Source organism: Zonotrichia leucophrys, chromosome 17 (assembly GCF_028769735.1).
Source record: "Zonotrichia leucophrys gambelii isolate GWCS_2022_RI chromosome 17, RI_Zleu_2.0, whole genome shotgun sequence".
Classification (NCBI taxonomy): Eukaryota; Metazoa; Chordata; class Aves; order Passeriformes; family Passerellidae; genus Zonotrichia; species Zonotrichia leucophrys.
The window spans coordinates 9,500,193-9,523,557 of NC_088186.1; the positions used below are offsets into that span (position 1 = coordinate 9,500,193).

At 48.1% G+C, this 23,365-nt stretch overlaps 1 protein-coding gene across 8 annotated transcripts in view; it reads right to left on the reverse strand.

Annotated features, from left to right (window-relative positions):
* Positions 1-23,365, reverse strand: part of EHMT1 (euchromatic histone lysine methyltransferase 1) — a 123,691-nt gene that overhangs the window by 71,147 nt on the left and 29,179 nt on the right. For 2 of the 8 annotated variants that reach the window (XM_064727583.1, XM_064727582.1), the window contains exon 1: positions 4,941-5,095. The exons of 1 other annotated variant lie outside the window; for it this stretch is intronic. In XM_064727583.1, coding sequence (XP_064583653.1) covers positions 4,941-5,003 — 63 coding nt within the window. In that variant the 5' untranslated portion in view covers positions 5,004-5,095. Of the gene's footprint in view, positions 1-1,074; positions 1,225-4,940; positions 5,096-10,847; positions 10,902-23,365 lie in introns of those variants that run through there. 5 more of the 8 variants (XM_064727576.1, XM_064727574.1, XM_064727577.1 and 2 more) reach the window with 4 other exon arrangements.

The window sequence follows — 23,365 nt, forward strand, 5'->3', positions numbered from 1 at the left end:
TTTGCTCCCAAATCAAATTCTTTGCGATTCTTTTGTCTCCCGAAATCCTTTCATCCAGACTATTCTCCTCCTAGAAAAGAAACATTTCCTTCTCAACCCCCATGTCCTCTCTCTCCTATTCCAGCACACACCCCCTGAGAAGGGGGGAAGCACAGACAGAGGTGCAAGTCCCTGCATGCAGGAGCTGGGAACACGTGCATGAAACACAACAGGACTGAAAGTGACTTCTCCCAAGACAAGGCATTCCACGACGGCGTGCAGGCTCCAGGCAAGGGGGGTCTGCAGAGCCCGTGCCCTCTTGGAAAGGGGAGATCGATTTACACTTCCTCACTGCTTCCAGGCCCATCTAGCTGCATCCCAGTAGAGTTAAAGCCAGTGCAACTTGTGTGTGCAGGCAAATGTAAATCCAGAGCAGACAAAGGCATCCCCTCCTTCCACAGGCTGAGGGTAGCAAGGAGTCCAGCTGCTGCCTGCCTTCTCCTGGCCCCCGGCAGGGGAGGAGGGGAAGAAAACCCTAAAATGGAGATCAAGATTCATCACTATCTCTAACAAAAGCAAACCAGCCATTTCATAAACACCCAGTCCCCAGGAACTGGCTGAGCCAGGACAATACCAGAGCACCAAGAGGAGCCTGGAGCAAGCAGATTCCAGCAGTCCAGGGCAGGGGAGCTGGGAGGCAGCTCACCCCCATCAATGGGGCTCAGGTACCTCCTTCAGCCTCCACGCTCCTCTGCCTCCCACCCCAAAGCCCCGCAGCCAGCGGAGCAGGTCCCTGTGCCCCTGCCCATGCCCATGGTGCCCAGCCAAAGGGCCCATGGGGCAGCAGAGGAGGGAAAGCCCCTCGTGGGTTCCCCTGGGACCACGAGGGCCTGGCTGAGCTGCCCACAGCACCTCCACCTGGGTCACCTCCGGCCATGGAGCGGCCAAGCAGCGAGACATCGGTGCCTGTGAGCCAGGAAAGCGCACGGGGAGAAAGGAGGGGAAAAAAAAAGACAAAATAATAATGAAAATAATCATAATCATAAAACTTGCACCCTCGGGCCTGTCCCTCTAATAACTACAGCAAAACCTCACCAAGGCCTTACTCTGCTGGAGGGCGAGAAAGCGACAGAGCGCTGCCCAGCACCCGAAGTCCTGGAGGTGGGAGATCCTCACACCCTCTCCTCCATGGCCTACGGGCTTCGTCCCCGGCGTGGGGCCTGGTTTTTCTGCTCTGTCATTAAGAGTGGAGCCTGGTCTTTTCCTTCAATCCCAAGAATTGCACGGAATTAGATCATCTTTCTGGCTCGCCTCCCCCTACAGGCAGCTCCCGAGCATGCTCAGCGCGGCCGCGCTGCCATTTCATAACCGCATTGTTTACGGACACACGGACCTGCCATCTTTTGACAGGGACACAGGGCCCGTGTCCCTGCCCAGAGCCCCAGCCCCGGCCACAAACACCCCCCTGGGGGCAAGCAAAGGGAGAAAGCATGGCAAAGGAGAAGCCTGGGGGGTGATGGTGATGGGTTTGTTGTTTTTTTCTGATGGTTTTTGTTTCTTTTTGCTCCTTTTTTGCTCCTTGATTTAGGTGAAAATCCACGTGCTTTGGAGGGAGAGGTTAACCCCTGTGGGGGCTGTGGGGAGGAGGAACTCGCAGGGCTGGATGCAAAATGCCAGCCATGATTTTTAGCTTCTTCGAATCACAACTGTGCTTTGATGACACCTAAAAATATAATCCCCAGCCCAGTCTGCCATCCTCTGCCGAGCCTTCCTCTGTGAGAGAATATGGTATTTCCCTTAAATAAACAAGTTGGCTTAGTCCCAGCACATACAGTTTTCTCCTTTAAATGCAAACCAGAGTATTTTTGCAGGCACACAGGAAAACGAGGAGAGGAGGAGGGGAAATGTTCTTCATTTAACACCAAGAACTCCATGAAAAGCCTTGCAAGGTTGCTCAGAGCCCCGCTCCGTTCCAGACCTCTCCCTGTCTGTGCTGATCATACTTCACAGGTGAAAGCAGCTCTGACTTATGACAGAGAGAAAATGCCAGAAGAGCTGGAGGTTTCCTCATCCTTGGAACAAGGACAAGTTGTGAAAAGCTTCCTTTGCAAGAGGCACTGTGCTGCTCAGGCACAGTATGGCAGTGTTGCAGGGAGGACACTTGCACGTCAGACCTTCTTAACCCCCACTGCCTCTTCCCCCTCCTGATGGGGGCTGAAGAAAAAACAGAAATCAACCACCTGGTTTGGAGGATGCAAGTTGTTGTGTTGGAGTCCAGGATATTCTGTAAAAGCTTGCTCAACATTTTCTCCGCTTCTATATTTTCTTTTTCTTTTTTCTAATGGAGGCTTTCCAATTAGCTTGTACAGTTTGAGTGCTTCTCTCCTGCTGCTTTCCTGACTACTGTAAATGCTGGCAGGCTGCCCTCCTCCTCTGCCCCCCTCCAGGACCAACAGCACCCTAAGGCAAAGCCAGACACGAATCCTCCACCCAAGAGACCAAGGAGCTCACAGGGGCACCGGAGGGACAAATCCCACTGGAAACATGAGGGGCCACAAGGGTCTGCAAAGAGGGGTCGGTGTCAAAACTCTGAATTCGGAGGAGTCGGAAAAAATAACTGGCTGAAAATGGGAGTTGAGGATTATAAACTCAGGGATTTGTTTCCAAATCACTGACATTCCATGTCACTGCAGGAACATATGGTCCTCCAAGGCTGGCAAGCAGGGAGCACACGCCATCAGTGCCCCGAGCCTTTGGGCTGACCCCAACACACGGTCACTCTCCCGCTGCGGCCATTCCTCGACCACTCTCAGCTCCAGGAGCAGGAAGGTGAGAAGGGAAAACTTCAGGGAAAAGCAGCAAAAGGAAAACAAAGAGGAGCAGCAGGAATCAAGCCAACCCTCCCCCAAACCAGCTGGCCAGGAGAGTGAAGTTCTTTAAAACAACTCACTGCCATTGCATGAGGTGCACGCAATCCTCTTTCCTTAGGAGATGGCATCACATGGGAGAGCTCCTGGGAGCCAGGCCATGGAGCTGCCTCTGCCCCCTGCCCAGGGCTGGTCTCACAGAGCCTGAGCTGCAGGAATATGCCCCATGTGTGCCACAGAGCCTACTTCTACCCAAACATGTTTTGGGACGAGGGCGAGAGCTCGTGCTGGCACCGCACAGTCAGGTAAATACATGAAACAGAACAAAACCAAGAGCCAAGGGCCCCAATTTGGGCTCTTAACCCTTGCTGAGAAGCAGTGCCAAGCCCAGACCTCGGCAGCTCTCTTCCCTCCAAAGTAGGTCAGGCTTTTCTGTGTCTGCAGACGCTTCCCAAGGGCCCAGCCAGCAGGGACAGAGCGTTTCGGCCGTTGCCACACCGGTGTCACCGTGGTCACCACCACACAGGAGCACACTTCCCACACCTCAGAGGGTTTTTGGTTGTCTCCTCAGCCTTCATCAAGCCCAAAGCCCATTTTCTCCCTGGGTGGAGCTGCTCAGGCACCAGGTCAAGGCCTCAGCTCTTCACTGTTAAAGAGAAATCTCTGCTCCCTCCTCGTGACTTCTGATGCCTTTTCCTTTTCTTTTGGATGATGAACAATGAGCACATTTATAGTCCAGTGGAGACATGAGAGATATTTAGATTGGGTATCACAGATTGTCCTGTGTAAGCTCTCTAATCTTTTCAATGCCATCTTCACACCTTGCTCCTTGATTGAAAATTCAATATTGTGTCTGCATTGCAGCTTTGAGGGTCTCCCCGGAGCACAGCAAGCTCAGGCCAGTGTTCTGCAGGGGTGTCTGTGACTTCCAGGGCTCTGGGACCTTCTGTGTCCATCCCAAATCTCAGCGAGGTCCGTGGCAGCCAACAGAGTTCTTGCATGTAACATGAATCACAGAGAAAAAAAAATTCCCAAGGGCAGAACCAGGGGGCTGAGTTTTATAATATGTTGCAGGCACGGACCTCCTGCCATGAAATCAACCAGGGATGTTTCCTTTTACTCAGATGTTTCCTTGGATTGCTACTATGAAAAAAAAAAAGAAGCAGAAGAGAGAGAGGAGGAAGTAGCCCCGAAATAAAAAGGATTTCTTCTTCCTGGTGAAACACTGCTGGCTCTGGCCTCCACCCAAGTGAGCCATAGGCAGAGGCTGTCAAAAGAGACCCAGTGAGGAGGTGCCATGTGGCCACAGGCCCTCTCCTCCCCTTCAGAAGTTCAGTCTTCAAGCAGCTCGGGCACCCCAGGCTTTGTGCCTGTTTCTTCTTAGAGCTACAAGCAGGGAGGGCTCCTTGGAGAATTTTCCAGAAACTTCACACTTAAAAAGCACAAACAAATCCAAAACCAAACCCAACCCCAAGCGAGCCTCCCCACCCCAGGAGCCAAAGAGGGAACAAAGCCCGAGGTTTGCCAGCTGTGCCTGAGGCTCCTGGGAGCCCATGGAGCAGCCATCCCAGCAGGATGGGCACCCCAGCAGGATGGGCACCCTGGCAGGATGGGCATCCCAGCAGGATGGGCACCCCAGCAGGATGGGCACCCCAGCAGGATGGGCACCTCAGCAGGATGGGCACCCCGGCAGAATGAGGCACCCCAGCAGGATGGGGCACCCCGGCAGGATGGGCACCCCAGCAAGATGGGCACCCCAGCAGGATGGGCACCCCAGCAGGATGGGCACCCCGGCAGGATGAGGCACCCCAGCAGGATGGGGCACCCCGGCAGGATGGGCACCCCAGCAGGATGGAGCAGCCACCCCAGCAGGATGGGCACCCCAGCAGGATGGGCACCCCAGCAAGATGGGTGATGCCAACCCGCCTGCACAGGCCGGCCACGCGCAGAAATATCCAAAGAAATGAACAAACAACCCCGGCCATGCTTCCCCGGCCTCTCCTCTCCTCTCCTGCCCTCTCCAAGGCCTCTCCTTCCCCAGGCTGCCCTGCCAGGGCCTCGCCAGGCACGGGAGGAGGACGGACCCTGCGGTACCTGCGGGCAGCTGTTGTCTTCTTCTGGTGAAGACTCCAAGAGTTGCATATTCCAGATCCTCATGAGCAGTGATTCAGTTTCTGCTCATGTGATAAAGCTCCCTCTACAGAGTGAGCATGCCCAGAAGAGCCCATTTCACTGCTCCCTCCACTGCAGCCATTTCACAGAGAACCTGCCGGCTCCAGGGCGTCCATTGGAGCGCGATTATCCCGGGCATCCCGGGGACGCACCGCTAATGCAGATCATCTGTCAACTTTCTGACAGGGCGCCAGGCCTCAAAACTGATCACTCGCCTGAAAAAAAGAGAAAGCTTTTTAAACCACAGTGCTGTCTCGTGGCCCTCAAGAGTAGCACTTGCCCGTGGGAAAAGGAGAGGCAGGAGGGACAGGGAGGGATGTGAGTGGCTTGGGGATGTCCTCAGGCTGATTTTGTTGTGCTGAACGAAGTGCCCGACCTCTGAGAGCTGGGATGAAGGCACATGGGTTAAACTGACGCAGTGAGCAGTGTCCAAGACAGAGTCTTCGAGATCTGAACTGCTGATCTGAAGGGGAGATCATTTTCACTTTGAGGATTAATAACCTGACCTGCTACAACTGACTTTGAAAGAGTATCACAAACACAGTCATAGAAAAGCAGGGGGGCAATGGAATGAAGGGACATCCTCATGGATCCATCCTCATCCTCACCCTAATGAAGGGATAGTTCACTACGAGGTGCAGGAGCTCTAAGCTCAGCCCATGTGAAACCCTACAAAACTGCTGGGCCCAGCCAGCAAGATAACAGAAGAAATTTTAGCTTCAAAATAAAAGTAGTTTGTCTCTGTTCCACTTCACAATTAAGCATAAACTCTTGGCAACCTTCATATCTGCTCAGGCTCCCAGTAAAACTGCCAGAGCAGCTCGCAGGAACATCTGTAAGCAGAGCTCGGCTGGAAGGGATTCAAGGAAGACTGGCATTTACGGGAGGCAGGAGCAGGAGGCTGCTGGAGCCGGTGTCAGGCTGGAGAACCTCCCCCCGAGCAGGGGGAGGGCGGCCAGCAACCTCGGGAAGAGGCCAGAAGGAAGAGGAAACTCCGACATGGCCCCGTGGCACCACCCGAGTGCTCCTGGCCAAAGGAAAAACAGCTTAGCAGAGGAGGAGAGCACCAGAGAGAGTCCTCCTTAAGAGAGAGCTCTCCTTAAGAGCAGAAAGTACAGTGAAGATGAGTGGAGTGAAATGTGTGACAGCGAGCTGGGGAGGGCAGGAGCAGCCTGCACTGGAGGGAGGAACAAGGCATCCAAATCCGTGGGGAGCTCTGGAGGAGCCTGGGGATGGTGTTTGCCCTGCCCCAGCACAGGCCAGCCCAGGCCTCAGCACAGCACAGCAGCCATGGCTCTGCCAGGCTGGGAACATCCACAAGCCACGTTTCCTCCAGGCCCAGCAGCTCTTTCACCACCGTGGCCAGGCACGTTTGCAGAGCTGCAATAATTAAAGCAGCAAAGAGCTGCTATGGATCTCCCTTGGCTATGAGGATGTTGTTTTCCTCTCCACACTCTGGAGAAGTTTCACTACTAAACAGTTAAAACACACCAGGCTAAATTGAGATGATTGAAATTCACAGGCAAGGAGTATTTGAGGTGACAGCATAAAGAAAGGATCGCTCTTTCACCCATCGGGTTTTCATTTGATGTGAATCTTAAGTTTTAATAAACACAAAATGAGATTTTCCTGGCCTTTCTCTCACTAGCTGAGAGGTGTAGAGGTAACTCATTTAAAGACAAATTCAAAAATCCCCAAACAAAAGCAACAAACCCCAGCCATACAGACAGAAGTTGCATTATCCACCGCATCAAAAGATTACTGTACTTCAAACCAAAGATGGCTTTAAAACAGTCGATGTGCTGCCCTTCCTTGCAGCATGAAGTTACCAAGCTTTCATTAAAAGCCCAGAAATAGAAACGAAGATATTAACAAAGGCAGTGTCAATGATCCAGCACAGTCAACATTCCCTTTCTGAGATAAAATAAGGCGGCACAGCCTCAGCCTCCTCGCTGCATCTCCACACCAGACATGTTTTCACTGCTGAGGTTAAATATACACGGAGAGCAGATGCTACCAGAGATGCTTTTCACATCTCATGGCCACCCTTGAAAGCACTAACCACTGTTTAGAAACAAAAAGGAGAAAGCAGAGCTCATCAGGGCACTGCAGATGCTTCAACAACCAACTTGAGTAAAGCATCGATCGATCGTAGCAGCATCTCTGCCACGGGGGATGCCTGGGTGTCACTCAGTGAAACCTGACATTTCTGCCATCCAAAAGGAGCAGGAAGCTTCCAGGGCACAGGCACTGGCAGTGGGAGAGGTGTCTCCTGCCCAGGACCCCCCTGTACCCCTTGGCAGGGCGCTGCACACCAGCAGCCCCAGGGCTCTTTGCAGGCCGCCTGTGGGAGAGGTTTTGCTGATGATGCAGGATGAGAACAGGCCCAAGCCCCGAGAAGCTGTGCCCTTTATTTAACCCAAATACCTTCCCACCAGAGCCAACACCCCCCTTTGCAAACATTCCTGCCAGGGCCCACAGATTACAGGGTACTTTCACTCCACGGCTCTCCAGCCTCCCTTCTCTGATTGAAGGCTCAAACACCCCTTTCAGAAATCCCACATTTTCAGGAGAAGGGAGCAGCACAAACACCTTCCTTCACAAAGGACACCAGGTTCCTCAGGGCTCTTGCTTAATGACACCATTAAGTCCAGCATTTTCACAGCTCCCTTGCAGGGGAAGCCCAAGTGGGAGGTTTTTCTTTTTATAGGAAGAACAATATTTAGCTCTGCAAAATACAGAGGGTTTTCCTTATTTCCTTTCTTCCATCGGGCTCCTCTTCTTGCAGACCCTCCAGCTGATCAAATCTGCTGCTCCCTTTCAGCCTCCTCAGAAGCAATCCCAAAAGGTGAAGATTCTTTGGGTATGAAAAGAGCATTTCTGCTCTTATAAACCTGCTATAAACCATTCTCCAGCTCCAGCACAAGCTATTCAAACATTCCTTCTGCTCTTTAACGGTTATATACAACATTTCTTAATCAGAAAGTCCCAGGATACCCTGGATATCCATCCCCAGCACCCTCCAATGTCCACCTCCAGGCTCAGGTAACAGTTTTGAAAGAACAGGCAGTCATTAATGCATCTTTTGGAATCACAGTTTTTCCCGTCTTTCAAAACCTGGTTTAAGTCCCTAAAGCTTTCAAGCCATCTCCCTTCCTTCCCCCTTTTCCCCAGCAGAGCTGAAAACTGTTTTTATTTAATAGGAAACAATAAATGTTCCCTGGGATGCTGCATTGAGTAAATCATAAATGCTAAAAAGGAAAAAAAAAAGGAAAAGAAGAAAGATCCTCTTGGACAGCAATTGAGATGTGAGCTCTCTGGGAGATGGTGCTGTTTTGATAAGAATATGCATTGAATATTTCATTTACAGGGCAATCCTAGAACTTTATTTAGCAGCATATTGGCCAGACAGCTGTAATTTAGAACATACTGTATTCCTAACAGCTCCCAATTATAAATTCCTTCAGCTTTAACTTACAGTAACCACAGCTCCTTCTATTTTGGAGCTCTAAATCCACCATTTCTCCCCTTCACTCATCTATGGCATATCAAGAGCTCCTACACTACAAACACAGCCTTGCTGGAGAAGGATCCTAAATCCAGCATTCTCTACCCCCAGCAGAGCTAGCAGGCTTCCAGCACACTCACTGCTCCACAGAGCAATGTTTTATTGGTTTATTTGGGGGCAGTGGCCCCATTTGTCAGTGCAAAGCCATCCTGCAGTGCCCTGCCAGCAGCAGGCTGGGAAAATGGCTGTGCACATTCCATCCTCCTCCTGCTGCAACGAGAGCTGCAGCTCCTGCCAGCAAGCCTCACGTGCTCAGCGTGGCCCTGTTCTTTGACCTCACACCTATTTTTTTAAAGGATTAAGGCACTGACTTGAAAATAAGCAAGCTCTTCACTGGAGGAGAATCAGTGCTCCACGAAGCCTTTGTGTCTCTCCCCTGATCATGAGCTCCTGTGGAACAGCGCCTGTTGACGGCTCTCCCAGCCCATCCTGCTGACTTGATCAAATTTCTGCAAGGAACAGAAGGAGCAGATGAACTCTGGAAAAACAAAGCTCCTGCCTCCATGCAAATATCCCTGGTTAAGAGGAGAGGAGAAATAGAGCGAGCATGATGTGTGTACGGAATTGGCTCCACAGACGCTGCTTCTCAGCAACTGCCATAAGGTGGCAGTGGGTCTTTAAGGCTACCTTACACCTTCCCACAGCACAATAGGAACGAGCACACCAGTGGGTTTCCAGCAGCTGAAACTGATTAAGTCAAATTTCCTCATCAAGGGAACCAGGCCCTACATGAAAACTTGGGGCTGAGATCACCTCCACTGCCAGAGTCACACAAGGAGGAAAAGGCACGGGGGTGAATTCTGCAAAGCCATAAAGGCAGCCCCCATCTGAGCCAAAGAAAACCAGCCCCTTTTCCCTCTGGCTGTACAATCACAGTGCTGTTTGTTTTACAGAAACGCTTCTCTTTGTGCATTCATCCAGCCATAAACAAGCCAGTGACCATTAAAGAGTAGGAGAAGTTCTGCCTGGCCAGCAAGCTGGGCTCCAGCAGGATTTTATGCAGGGAACATAAAAGCCAGCCCAGTAAGCAAGCTGGTCACCAGCTCAGCACTGGGCTGATGTAGCAAAACAGGCCCAGGAAGCACCGAGGAAGAGTTGGGTTCACATGAAAGATGGAACCAGGCAATAAACAAGCAAATTACTTTAGGTAATGAAGTGACTCATCATGCAGAATGCCCATCACCTGGGACACAGCAATAAAATCAAATCTATGCCAGTCACCCCCTGAACCATGCTGTGAAAAGTGGCCAGAGGTGCCCTGAAGGAAGAGCTGATCTACCTTACAGCACAGAGCTGTGATCACAGAGATTTCTGCTCAGAAAGTCAAACACAATAATTCTGTACCACCCAAGGATTCCCAGTGCTGACAGAGCAAACCCCTCATCTTACCTGTACCTACAGCCAGGCTGGAACACAGGTGGGTCCCCCCATGTGTGAGGGGACAGGTCAGAGAGAGCTGATGTCCCCCTGCTCCACACTAACCCAGAGCTCCCCTACACCTCTCTAACACAAACATCCAGAGCCAATGTAAATGTTTAATTGGCACCTCACCATGCAGCGTGCTTGTACAACAACTGGAGTCAATCGGCTCATGCAGCACATACCTGCTGGTGCTTACACATTCCTTGTAAAAAGCTGGCAACTACGGGTGAAATCCAAGAGCCCAAGCGAGCACAACCCACACTGCCTTCCCCCAAACCCACTCACCAACACATTAAACCCCTGCAAGAAGCACAGAAAAATCTCTCTGCCAAAGGAATAAACGTGCATATTCCCTCCTTTCCATGCCACTTTGGAGGACCTGAGGTGGCAAGGTTTGTTTGCCATCACTGGAATGCAAAACAAGTCTGAAAGAGGGGAGTTGGAGTTTAACATTCTTCCACCCTCCCACAATCCCAGAGGGATCTGGAGCAGGTCTGAGCCCTGCGAGGTTCCCCATTAATAACAATTAACGCCCGAGCCCACGATGAGATGAGACGCAATCACGTGCCTGCCACTATGAAGGCTCAGCCCTGGCTGCAGCCTCTGCCTGCTGTCACCTCATGTCACCACCCTGACATTGCACAGGTCCCTTCTCCACGGCCAGCAAAGGTCAGCACTGCAAACCCCTCCCCGCGGATCCGCAGGAAGCGTTTGAAGCCATCTCGTGTCAGTGGTTTAACTGCGCTGCTTTTGAATCAATTCCAACAGTTTGCACTCCAGCCGCTCTCCAGGCTGCCCCAGCCCAGGGCCACGGCAAGGAACCCATGGATTTGCCCTACCTCCATCCTGGCTGCGGGTCCCTCCTGCTCCTGACTCCAGGCCTATCCCTCCTCCAGCCACAAATCCATCTCACTCCATGGGTGCAGCCTCCACCCCGGAGCATGCTCAGTACGGGCTGATCTTCAGCCATTTCAGAGCTTTAATGAAATGTAAGCATAAGGAAGTGTCATTAGCAAAAAAAAAAAAAAAAAAAAGGGGAAAAAAAAAAAGGTGCAGGATTCATCCCGATCCGGCCAACCTTCCTCTTCCCATCCTCTTGTCAAGGAGGCAAAGCTCTCACTGCGAGGATTGCAGGCATTTTTAGGCAGCAAGCATCTCGTTTTAGAACAAAAGCAAGGAAAATCCTGTCTCAGGCAAGCCTTGTGCAAAAGGAGCATTTCCCAGTGACATTCAAACCAGCCAATTTGTCACTCTGGGTCTTCCACAAATTACAATATTTTCATGAAATACCATTAATATTATTTTTTCCCTCAACGGGCTTCAAGCAAGGCTTTTAGCTGGCAATGCAAATAGTGCTTCCCAGCCATCTTAAAGCTAAACCTACCCCAGTCTACCCTGAACTCATTGAAGGTTATTTTAACTCCATTTGCAAGGAAGTTAAACAGCAGGTGAAAGAGAAGGAAAGAGACTGCAGTGTAACACACTTCATGCTACGCTCTCCTAAGGACCTGAATTTTAAGAGAGGTTTGTTTTTCACTTATCAGCTCTGAAATTCCTCCATCACTGCCTTGTTCCCTCAATGCAGAAAGGTTTGTTTCAATGAAGAATTAATAGAGGATTTTTTTAAAATCCTTCCTAGGTTTACAAGCAACAAAATATGAAAGACACACATTGTTGGAGCACACTTGGGGAATAAAACCCTGCATGCTCTGAATGATATGCACATGGAGCTCGACTATTCCTTAAAAACTGTTATTTCCCCACATATTTTTTGTATATCCCCTACAGATCTCTCCCAGCTCACTGAACTGCCCCAGAAAGCAAAGACAGTAGGTAAAAGTAAAGCTTTGCCAGGGCAAAAATTGGTTATTCGATCCCAACAAAGTTGCAACATATATATCCTGTTCCTCCTGTTGGGCTCAGGCCAAAACCAACTCTGGATGCTGAAATCAGTGAATTGTGTGTGCTCTGCCGAGCGGTGTTCGCTTCCGTGGAACACGAGCACTGTCTGCTCCAGAGCTGGAGCTGGAGGAAAATTCAGAAATAAAACCAGTGACTTTATCAACACAGCATTTCAGGAAACACCAGGGTGGCAGCTGAGCACCAAACCAGCTTTTTTCCCGAACAGAACTTCCAAGGGAATCGAAACAACACCACAGCCATTCTGTACAACGCCACAAGCCAAGATTTTCATCAGGCCCCAGCACATCTGTGCCAGATGCACTACACAAACAACTCATGATGTTGTTCCCTCATCCCTTCCCTGATAAATTCAGCCCAGTCCTCAACACCAAGCCACAGCTTTTTAGCAAATTCTCTGGGCCCTCGGGAGCGCCAGGCAGCCTGGCACGCCAAGCGCTGGCGAGCTGCTTTTTACTGAAATATTTTTAGAGCAAAAACATTTGGTAAAGTGACCCAGGATAAACCACACTACTTCAGTGTGCTGAGCTCTGCTCAGACCTCTCCTCCTGCTCCAGGATGTCACCAAAGGCCATTTGGCCCCAGGCTGTCCCCTCTATTGGGGCCCAGATCAATTCTCTCCACGCCACACTGGGCAATCCCAGACACCACCCAGTGCCTTCATTAAGCACAGATTGATAAACCCTGCCAACAAATTCTATTCCCATCCTCTGCTTTGCCTGGAAATTGGAGGTAGTTTAAAAATAATATCCAGACCATAAAATCCCGAGGCATGTCTGCTGAATCGAGCGGTGTTTGCATCTCGCACAGCTCAAGCATGTCAAATTTGTTTCCTTGGAAACAAAGACCAATTTGCAAGCATTGCTTTCTTCCCTTTTTTATTTTATGTAACGAAGACATCCATACCTGCAGCTCTTGCTGATACAAAGGAATTAAAGCAGATTCACCTACTAACAGGGTTCATAAGAGAATTATTAATGGATTTCACTAATGAACCATTGGTTTGCTGCACTGAGGGAAAACCAGAGCACGTTGCTATTTTAAAACCCCATTTTCCCTCAATGGATGCACACTCGAGGCATAGCATTGATATTGTTTCCTTGGGGACAGGTAGAGCAAAACAGCAAAACCCAGAGTGATTTCCTTACCCTGGGTTGGGGATGGTGGGCCCAGTGGAGGAGCAGGAAATCCTGTCCTGGTTCTGCCACACCACTGCAAAGCACACACAGCCCAAACACACCTGCCTCCAACACAGGCTGAAGAGACAACACAAGCTTCACAAAAAACAAAAATTATAACATCTTGTAGATATGTTTTGGCAGTTTTAAGCCCAACTTTTCCCCAAAACACGCAGTAGGAAAGTTGGGAAGCCAGACCTTCTGTGTAGCCATAACTCTTCTCCCAGCCCCACTCCCACCTCCCAGGGAAGGCAGTAAATCCTAAAGCAATGACACACAACCTCTCTGTGAGGGCATGAAACAGGAGGGAGGGCAAAAGTGTCAGAGCTGGGTTATCCACAGGCTCATTTACAAAGGCAGTCAGAGCCCCCAGCCTCCAGAGCTTTTGTCAGGAGCTCAGCACTCTCACAAATCCGTCAGATAGAGCGAAAAACCGACACGTGAGAACAGCAAATAAAATGATGGCTCCTCAAACACGCCCTCCCCGAGGCCTGCTCAGCACAGGGGTCATCCCCAGATCATTCCCTGGGTCACCTTACAGTCTCTATCTGAGAAGGTCACCTTCACAGCCAAGGGAACAGAGCTCCAAACTTCTCCTGCTCCTGTTAGGATCACTGCATTGAAAAAGCCACGGGAGCTGCACAAACAGGAGGTGACAGAGCAAGAAACCCCTCCTCTTCCACATAAGGGACAAAGCTTCACCATTCCCTGTCCCTGGAGATTTCCAGTGTTGTTACTGGAGCCAATGGTCAGCACTAAATCTGATAGAACTGTGGATGCTTCACACTGCAGGCCTTGGACTCCAACATTACAACCAAGCTTGGCAAGGCCACTTTCCTGACACAGCAGCCTTGCTCTGCTCTTCAGCAAGCCCACAGTAGCCCCAATCACCTGGAGAGCAATCTGTAAACAAAAAGCACCCATAAAAACCCTAAACCCTGCAAATGTCCAGCAGAATTCCCAGAGAGTCTCACCCTCAAGCCTGAAGAATTTTTTTTTTTCAATACATTCACTTGGAGAGCTCTCAGCACCACCAGCTCAAAGTTCCAATCTTGCTGCTGTCAAGGAATCCTGGAAACAAATCCCCCAGACTGCCAACAATGTGCACCCTTTCCTAAATACTGTAATTGCTAAATTTGATTCCAACCAATGCCACAGTCTGAAGGAGTTTTGGAGACTGTTGAATGAATTCTGGGGGAAATCCATGAAAAGCCATCTAGTTCTTCCTGATGAAAAGCAGAGCAAATACTGAAAAAAACATCTAAACATCACCAGGTAAAAAAGAACCTGATAGATACATGGGGATTTGCTTAGAGATACTGTAACAATAATTAGGACTTTAAAAAGCAATTTATAATAAAAGATGGGAATAGTAGGCATATGTATCCACTTTTGCAGATGGGAAAATCAAGGTTTGGAGGATTAACTGCCAAAAATTTCTGGGGCAGCCCTTCACAAATGTATGGAGCAGAGGAACAGGGTACAGGAGAACTCGATGTGAAGTCATGCTCAGCTGCTGATTTCCTGAGTCACCTCAACTGAACAAGCTAGGCCACCAAGGAATGTGTTTGGACAGCCCATAAGAGCTGAGTCAAATTTAAATTCCTCTGAAGTCTGAGCACCTCAAGCTCCCTTCAATAAAACCCTCCATTATTTAAAAGCAACCAGAAAACCCCAAACCACATAATGGACGTAACAAACACATCGGTATTTTCTCCCTCTCTCTGATATTCCCTTAACCAACATGTTTTTGGAGGGGAGGGGAAATATTTATGCAGAACAGTGACCATGCAATCACTAAGGAGCTCTTTATGCCCATTGCCAAGTTTGAAAGTGGGTGGATGCCATGTGGGTGAATCTGTGACACCAGGACACAGGCCAGGCTCATAAAAGGAGTCAGACACGTTGGAATCAACCAACAGGAGCAATAAATTCTGGGAAGTTCCTTAGAAATGTTCTGTCAGATAACTGGGCTGCAAGTCAAAGCCCCTGGGGCAAGGGCATGAGCTCTGTTATGGGGTTTTAATGCAGGTGCCTGAAACAGCTGGCAAAGGCTTGGGTGAAAAGATGGGATCACACAAAAGGAAATGTGGAAACATTTCAGAGGGAGATGACACCACTTCCTATCAAATTTAACTATTGCAGGTGTGGGAGGGACAATGAGCTGATGGGTGCTGAGAGCCCCAGGTGTGTCTGGAGACTTCTGAACTCAGGTTTGAATTTGGGGTGACATTCATGGGATTTATTTTAACATCCAAAGCATTAAACCATCCAATTGCTTGGGCTCCTAGAGCCACAACACTAAAGCTTTGCTGTATTCTGGAGAACAGAGACATGGACAGCCTGACAAGGGTAAGCCTGACAAGCTTACTGTGATGCTTCCCCACAGAAAAGCTCTGTAGAATAAAAACTAATTTTAAATCAAGAGTCACACACTGATTTTGGATGGCCAGTTCAGGTAAAGTTTTTTCAAATCTTTTTTTAGAATGACAGAATATCCTGAGCTGAAGGGACCCACCAGGATCATCAATCCCACTCCTGACCCATTCCCAGCACCCTTGGGGGAAGAACCTTGCCCTGATCTCAGCTGAACCACTGCCACAGCTCCACACCATTGTTCTTGAAGAACATCTCCTCACCATGTACAGACATTCCAGCAAGAGGCAAATGGTCAGTACACTTCAAAATGAGGCAGTGGTTTCACAACAAAAATGAAACCACTATTTCAGAAATAACTTCCCTTCAATTCTCCTCACTATTTGCTTGGGGTCCCAGAGCCACATCACTAAAGCTTTGCTGTATTCTGGAGAACAGAGACAAGGACAGCCTGACAAGGGTAAGCCTGACAAGCTCACTGTGATGCTTCCCCACAGAAAAGCTCTGTAGAATAAAAAATTACTTTTAAATCAAGAGTCACACACTGATTTTGGGTGGCCAGTTCAGGTAAAGTTTTTTCAAATCTTTTTTTAGAATGACAGAATATCCTGAGCTGAGGGGACCCACCAGGATCATCAATCCCACTCCTGGCCCATTCCCAGCACCCTTGGGGGAAGAACCTTGCCCTGATCTCAGCTGAACCACTGCCACAGCTCCACACCATTGTTCTTGAAGAACATCTCCTCCCCATGCACAGACATTACAGCAAGAGGCAAATGGTCAGTACACTTCAAAATGAGGCAGCGGTTTCACAACAAAAATTCAACCACTATTTCAGAAATAACTTCCCTTCAATTCTCCCCCCTTCCCACCTCCCTCTATAAAACCCATTCATTGCCTCACAAGGAGGCACAGAGCTTCACTTTGTTAACATTTTAAACCGAAGGACTCAAAATACAGTGAAACACTAGGAAGAAAAAAAACCAAATAAACCACAAAATGCTGCAATAACAAGCAGCCCTCAGAGCTGTGAACCAGAGATTGGGAAAGATGAACTTTGCAGAATGTCTGCCCAGCATCCCCTCTCCTCCTCTGCCCACTCTTGGCCACAGGAACCAAAATCTGTTTGGGAAGCAAAGCAAGGGAAGGTGGGATTCCACCAGGGAGAAGTTCTGCACACTGAGAAAAAGACCATTTGCACTATTTTTGTTATACCAGAAACAGAAAAGGGCTGTACAGGATCCAGATTCTCCCTCCCAATGCTGATCTGCTGAATTTAAATGTGAATCAAAAGTATGATGGAAGTTTCTCCTCCACTCTCATACAGCCTCACCCCAGAGGAAAAACAAGCAGAAGTCATTGGTTCTGGTTCAGTCGTAGCACATTAAAATAAAATAAAATAAAATAAAATAAAATAAAATAAAATAAAATAAAATAAAATAAAATAAAATAAAATAAAATAAAATAAAATAAAATAAAATAAAATAAAATAAAATAAAATAAAATAAAATAAAATAAAAGATAAAAAATAAATCCTGAGTATTTCTCTTCTGCAACAGGAAGCCAAACACCAGCCTTGATCACTCCTGAGCTCCAGTTAAACAAACTCAAGGACTGCTGGAGTCAGCTTCCCTTCCTCCAGCAGTTTTGTCAGACATTAACTTGGTAGCTGAAAGCTCTGGAGTTTCACAGGAAACTTTCCAGCACACAGCCTCAGAGCCAGGCCCAGAGCAGGGCACCAAGGCAGCTCCAATGCTGACTCTGCTGCACTGGGGCAATGGAGCTGCAGCAGGGTTCTCATGTAAAAACCAAGAAAAACCAGCCAGGGGGGCAGAACATGGCTCTGCAAAGAATTCCTCCAGGGTCCCCTGGCCAAAATGGATGCAGAGCCCAGCCCCAGGAGCAGAGGGGGATCTCCATGGGATCAGCACATTCCCTACAGCCACAGCCTGCAGGGTGATCCCTGTCCAGCCTCAGAGGGGAGCCCAGAGCTGCTGCAGCCCCTGGCAAACATCACTCAGCTTTTAATGCCTCCCTAAAAGTGTGTGCAGCTCTCAGCACAGAGCCCATGGGAGCTGTGCTCTGCACTGGGAGAGCACTGGGAGCCACAGGCATGGACAGGGCCTGCTCAGGCCCCTCCAGAACAATCCCACCCATGGGAAAGCTCCCAAACACAAGTGCCCTCGTTTAGGCTCAGTGATACAGTGCTCCAAAGCAAAAACCCCAAGGAACTCAAATCCTCCATGATCCTTTCCCTCCATGTGCACCCTGCCCCTTTCTCCCACCCACAAGGCACTGGCAGCCCCAAGGGGACAGAGGGGAGCTCCCAGCCAGCCCTGGGAGAGCTCTACTGTCCCCTCCTGTCCCCTCCTTCCTGGGTCAGCTCTGTCAGCAGATAAACTCAAATGCTTCTAAGCCTTGAACACAACATTCCCATCCTAGCAGCAGAATTGCTCCATGGCAATGCCCACTGCCAAGTTTGAAAGTGGGTAGATGCCATGTGGGTGAATCTGTGACACCAGGACACAGGCCAGGCTCATAAAAGGAGTCAGACACGTTGGAATCAACCAACAGGAGCAATAAATTCTGAGAAGTTCCATTTTTCCTCTAAGGAAGGAGGAGGGAAAGCCCCACTCAGGTCATGATAACAACATCAGCCAGGTGGATATAAAGGGAATATCAGATCCTGCCACCATGACTGCACCACCTCTGATATTCCCCTCTCCTGACATGTGGAAAACCTGCAAGGCTGGATATGTACAGGTCAATATTCTGTGACCTGCCTGGAGCACCAATATTTTTTTTCCTAAGTCCTTTATAGAAGGAACAGAGTTAAGGATCAACTCTAAAGCAGCCCAAAGTGCCTGTCACTTCAAACTGCATCTCTCCACACAAAAAAAAAACATTTCAAAAGGTCCTGTAAAGCCCTGCATATCCCTCTATGAATCTAAACATGCCCCATTCCCAAGGGGAAGGAATGGATACCATAAATCAAACTTGGGAGGCTGCATCCACTGCAATGCACAAGCAAACAAACCACAAGTACACACAAATCTTCCTGCAACAGCATCATCTGTACACAGCAGCCTAAATAACTGCCAGGTGTTTATACAGCAGGACTAACTCTGCAGGGAGGGAAGAACCCACTCCAGTGATTCAAGGGATTCCTATCCATTTGTTTTCCCAGGTTCTTACACCTCATTTCAACCCCAGCAATGCTGCCTTGCACTCAGCAGTTGACTTCACCTTCAGTCAGCCTGCTTGGGAGGAAGGAAGGTTGTTGCCATCATTTTGTTTTAAAGAGCTACTTCCCTGCGGATCCAGCTGTGCTGATTTGCACAGCTACACTGCAACAAGATCCTTCCAAAATTAAGGTCAACTCAGCCTGTGTCTCATGGAAAAATTCATCAAATATTTTGTCATGTGTTTTTCTAGAGGTGAAAGCCAAATTCTGTGGGAAAAACCAAACTCACCAAGCTTGGGCCTTCCAGACTTACCACGACACAAAATCTACCCAAGGACAACTCATTTTTTTCTTACACATAATTGAGAACTAAATGGAGGCTCTGTCTTCACTGCAAAAGCCACGTCTGTGCTGAAAGGGCCACCTGAAGATGGGTTGAAATGCTATTACCTTGATTTGCTAGGAAGGATCAAATTGGAAATTAATTTAAATTGGCTCTCAAGGTGAAAGCATCCTTTGTTGTGTCTGCACTGGGCTGCAGTGCTGGAATTGCCACCTGAACACAACACTTCTGGCACTGGGCACAGTGCAAGACTGTGACAAAACCATAAAACAAGTGTGGGACACCAACTTACACAGGTTCTTTATGCAGGCAGTTGTGCTCCATTTCCTCTCCTTCAGCCATTCAGGGTTTGTGGGACACCTCCAAACCCAGGTTTCTGAGCCTGGTAGAGCCCTGTCCTCCCCAGCCTCTCTGAGATGCTCCCCATGGAGAAAGGAAGGGTCAGTCCTTCCCACCCATCCATCCAGGGCTCAGGGAACTCCCTTGCATCACTTTTTAGTCCTGGGCCTGGAGGACAATTCAAGGAAATCTCCTGCAGCCACTGCAGACACAACCAGCAGCATTTGCCTCCCAGCCCTTGGCCATCCCCACCTGTTTCCCACCTTTCCCTCTCCATCCCCAAGTGCCTCCCTTGAACACATTTTGGGGAAGTTTTGCCTGTTTGCAGTTGTTCATTGCACTGATGCCCAGTCCCTCAGTCTCCTCTTGTGTTTCAAAACTCTCTTCCCATATTTTTAACTCCTGTATTTTCTCACACTTGTTTCTAATTTATTCTCTCCATCCCACTTCTTTCTCTCTAACTCTTTCATACCCTCCTGTTGGAGCAGGTTTAAAAACAAGGACCCTGCTGTTGCTTACCTCCAGGTACAGGCAGCAATAAGGCTTAAATGCCTTAATTTCACACTTTAAATTTTTTACAAGCTTTGCCTAACATGTCCTGCTCAGCTAATGATGCTTCTCTATCAAGCACATATTGCATCCTGTCAGGAAATGCAGTTTTGAAGCAGTTGCTCCTATCCCACATGGAGAATGAACTGTTAAGCAAGTGCAGCAAAACCAGGAACCCAAGTTAAAGATGAAGAGAAAGATCCCTTTGCAGCAAATAATAAAAATAAAGCTGGTGGGTAAAACAGGGGTGGCACTGACACCTCCCCTTGCTCCCCACAGCCCAGTGAGTGCCCCAGCTGCCCCCAGGCTTTACTGCTTCATCAAACCCCCCAAAGTTCATAGAATCATTAAGGTCAGAAAAGTCCTCCAAGACCATCCAGTCCCAACATTCCCCCAGCCCTTTAAGGCCACCACTAACCCACATCCCAAAGTTTTTGGGGACAAATGGTTTTGAACACTTACAGGGCAGCCTGCTCCAATGCTTGGCAGCCCTGAAGAAACAGTTCCATGAGGAAATTCCTTTTGATGTCCACCCTGAGCCCCCCTGGCCCTGCCTGAGGCCGTTCCCTCTGCTCCTGTCCCTGTTCCTGAGGGCACAGCCCAATCCCCCCGGCTGTCCCCTCCTGTCAGGAGCTGTGCAGAGCCACAAGGGCCCCCTGAGCCTCCTTTGCTCCAGGCTGAGCCCCTTCCCAGCTCCCTCAGCCTCTCCTGGGGCTCCAGACCCTTCCCATCTCCATTCCCTGCCCTGCTCCATCCCTCAGTGTTGGTGGGACCCTTCAATGGTGAATTCCACAAATCCCAGCCAAAACTGGGATTGCTGCTGGTTCCCTCCCCGCTCTGGAGCTCTGCCTGCCCTCCCCAGTGCTCCCATTTGCTTTTGCAGAAAGAGACATTTTCAGCAATGACCCCATTCCACTGCGCCTCCTACTTTCTCTTGCTTTCCTCCATCATGAATCATTAACCATCCCAATTTATCAGCAGATAGCTTTATATATATATAGCTTGACTTTTTTATATATATAACTTAGCATATGCTTGAAATTAAAAGAATAAAGAAAATTGCATTGAACTTCAAGGTTTGGAGTTTTGTTTAAAAAAAAAAAAAACAAAGCTGCAAAACTATCCCACAGAACTTTCTACTAAAAAGGGAAAGTCAAACCTGGTTGAATTTTGAGCCTACCAACCTCCTACCCTTTTGATGTCTGACAACAAAGAGGTGTGAATGCCATCAAATCACACACAGGTACAGGCAGAACCATCCTGGGCTTGTGTTGATGCAGCACAAGCTGCCATGCAATTCAAAAAGCCCCAAAACCAGACTTTAGAAAGCAAAAACCTGCCCATACACCCCAGTCCCCTCATTTCTAACTTTAAATGAGGGTCACAAAGCACCAGTGTAGAATTGCCTTGGCAATGTGTCAGATTTCCAATCAAACAGCTCCTCCTGCCCCATTAGAAACCCTCCCACAGGGATATTTTCTACATCCCATGTATTATGGAAGTGTCCCAGGGCACAGGCAGAGTTTCAGGGCTCTCTGTGCCACCCACTCCCACATTCCCAACTGCAAATTCCCTCCTTGGCAGGGCTGCATTAAAGCAGGGAGAAGGACCTGCCTTACCATGGGGCAATTAGCAAGCTGGGGGGGAAAATAAATAGGAAATATAAATATAAATATAAATATAAATATAAATATAAATATAAATATAAATATAAATATAAATATAAATATAAATATAAATATAAATATAAATATAAACTAATTAAAGTTTTAAAATTAAAATATAATTAAATTTTAACATAAATAATAAATGAAATAAATAGGAAATAAATAGGAAATAGGCCATGCAACCCATGGCCTTCCCTGCTGGGAAGGAGCCCTCCTGTCACTTTTAGAGCACAGAGGCTCCATCCTGCCAGAGCCACCAGCACAGGGATAAACCAACCAGCAGCCAGGCAAGTTCTGAGGTGTTTTGTCCTAAGAAATCCTCATGAAATCCCAACAGAGCAAAGCATCAGCAGGAAAAACCTCTCAGGGCAAGTGTGGGGTGACAAACCCTGTGTCAGGCTGGGTTTTTACAATCCCAACAAGGATTTTGGGGTGTGTCCATAATCTCACAGCGTGGAAGGGATGAGGAGGGAGCAGCATCTCCTGGCACAGCACAAACCCATCCCATGCCATGGTGGGATGGAGGAGCCAGGATGCCCACAGACCTGGCAGGGCCAAGGAAGCAGCTTGAGAAGAGCAGGGACAGTTTTTTTTCTTGATCATTCCTTGGAATAAAATATATTTTTTAAAAAAAATTGTTCACCGAGCGATTAAAATGTGCAAACATTTTGCTTGGTGTTCCGACTGCCACATTTAATATTTCAAACAACATCCAGGCCAATATTGTTGCTTAATTTAACATAACTGGATCCTGAATGCATTTCTAACAGATTAAACCACAGAAATATCCACATGTTTTAATGAGGATTTGGCACTACTCGGAGCCAAACACATTTTAGCAATATTTTTGGACTACAAATTCTTTCATAAGAAAAGAAAGCCCACTGGTAATAGAGCTGCATTCCCTACATTTCAAGCCTCTTTGGATTTATGTAAATTGAAAAACTGAAATATTTAGTGCCATTATAATTCAAGCAACATCTGGACAATTTTCTTTGCCTCGTAAAAGATTTCAGTCAGCTTTGCAGAGGCTCAGGCCATGTTGCTCAGCAGAATGGCTCCTTTTACATTTGCATGCTTCACTTCCATTCTGCAGTTTCTATGCCAACAAGCATTTGTAACTCTTTAAACAGCACATTTGGAACTGGGGGGAGATGGAAGATTGGAAATGTGATAAAGATTTGTTTGTTTGGGGGGGTTTTGTTGATGGTGTTTCCCTAAACCTAAATCATCTTTTTTTTTTTTTTTTTTTCCTTATTTGAGCCCTAGAAACCTCAAAAAGGCCCAATAACCATCACTGCAGCCATGGCAACTCTTCCACCTGCTTCAAAATGCAGCAGTGACTTGGTAAGAGGGGTTTGTTCAGTCAATTTGATGTATAAAATGTATATATAAATATATATATATATATACACAAAAATATATATTATAACAGATATAAAATGTGTAGATATAAATATATAAAAGAAAGACTCAATAGCAAACACTACAAATTTAGGTGTCCATCTCCTGCTGTAGAATCCAGGCCCTGTGGGAGTTTCCAAATCCCAAGGAAAAGTAAACAGAGAGAAGCAGCTACGAGTGAACTGTAACTCAAAACCCAGCAGTTTGATTTTTAACCAGATTTTTAGAAGTAACTCCTCCCCTTCCTCCCCACTCCCAGTCCCAGACCTCCCAGATGGCTCAAATTTTATATTTAAAGCTCCAAATTTTATATTTAAAGCTCATGCTCAGCGCTGTGACATTACAGGTGCAAGGAGACAAAGGAAACCACAGCCATGAAGAGGCACAACACAGCATT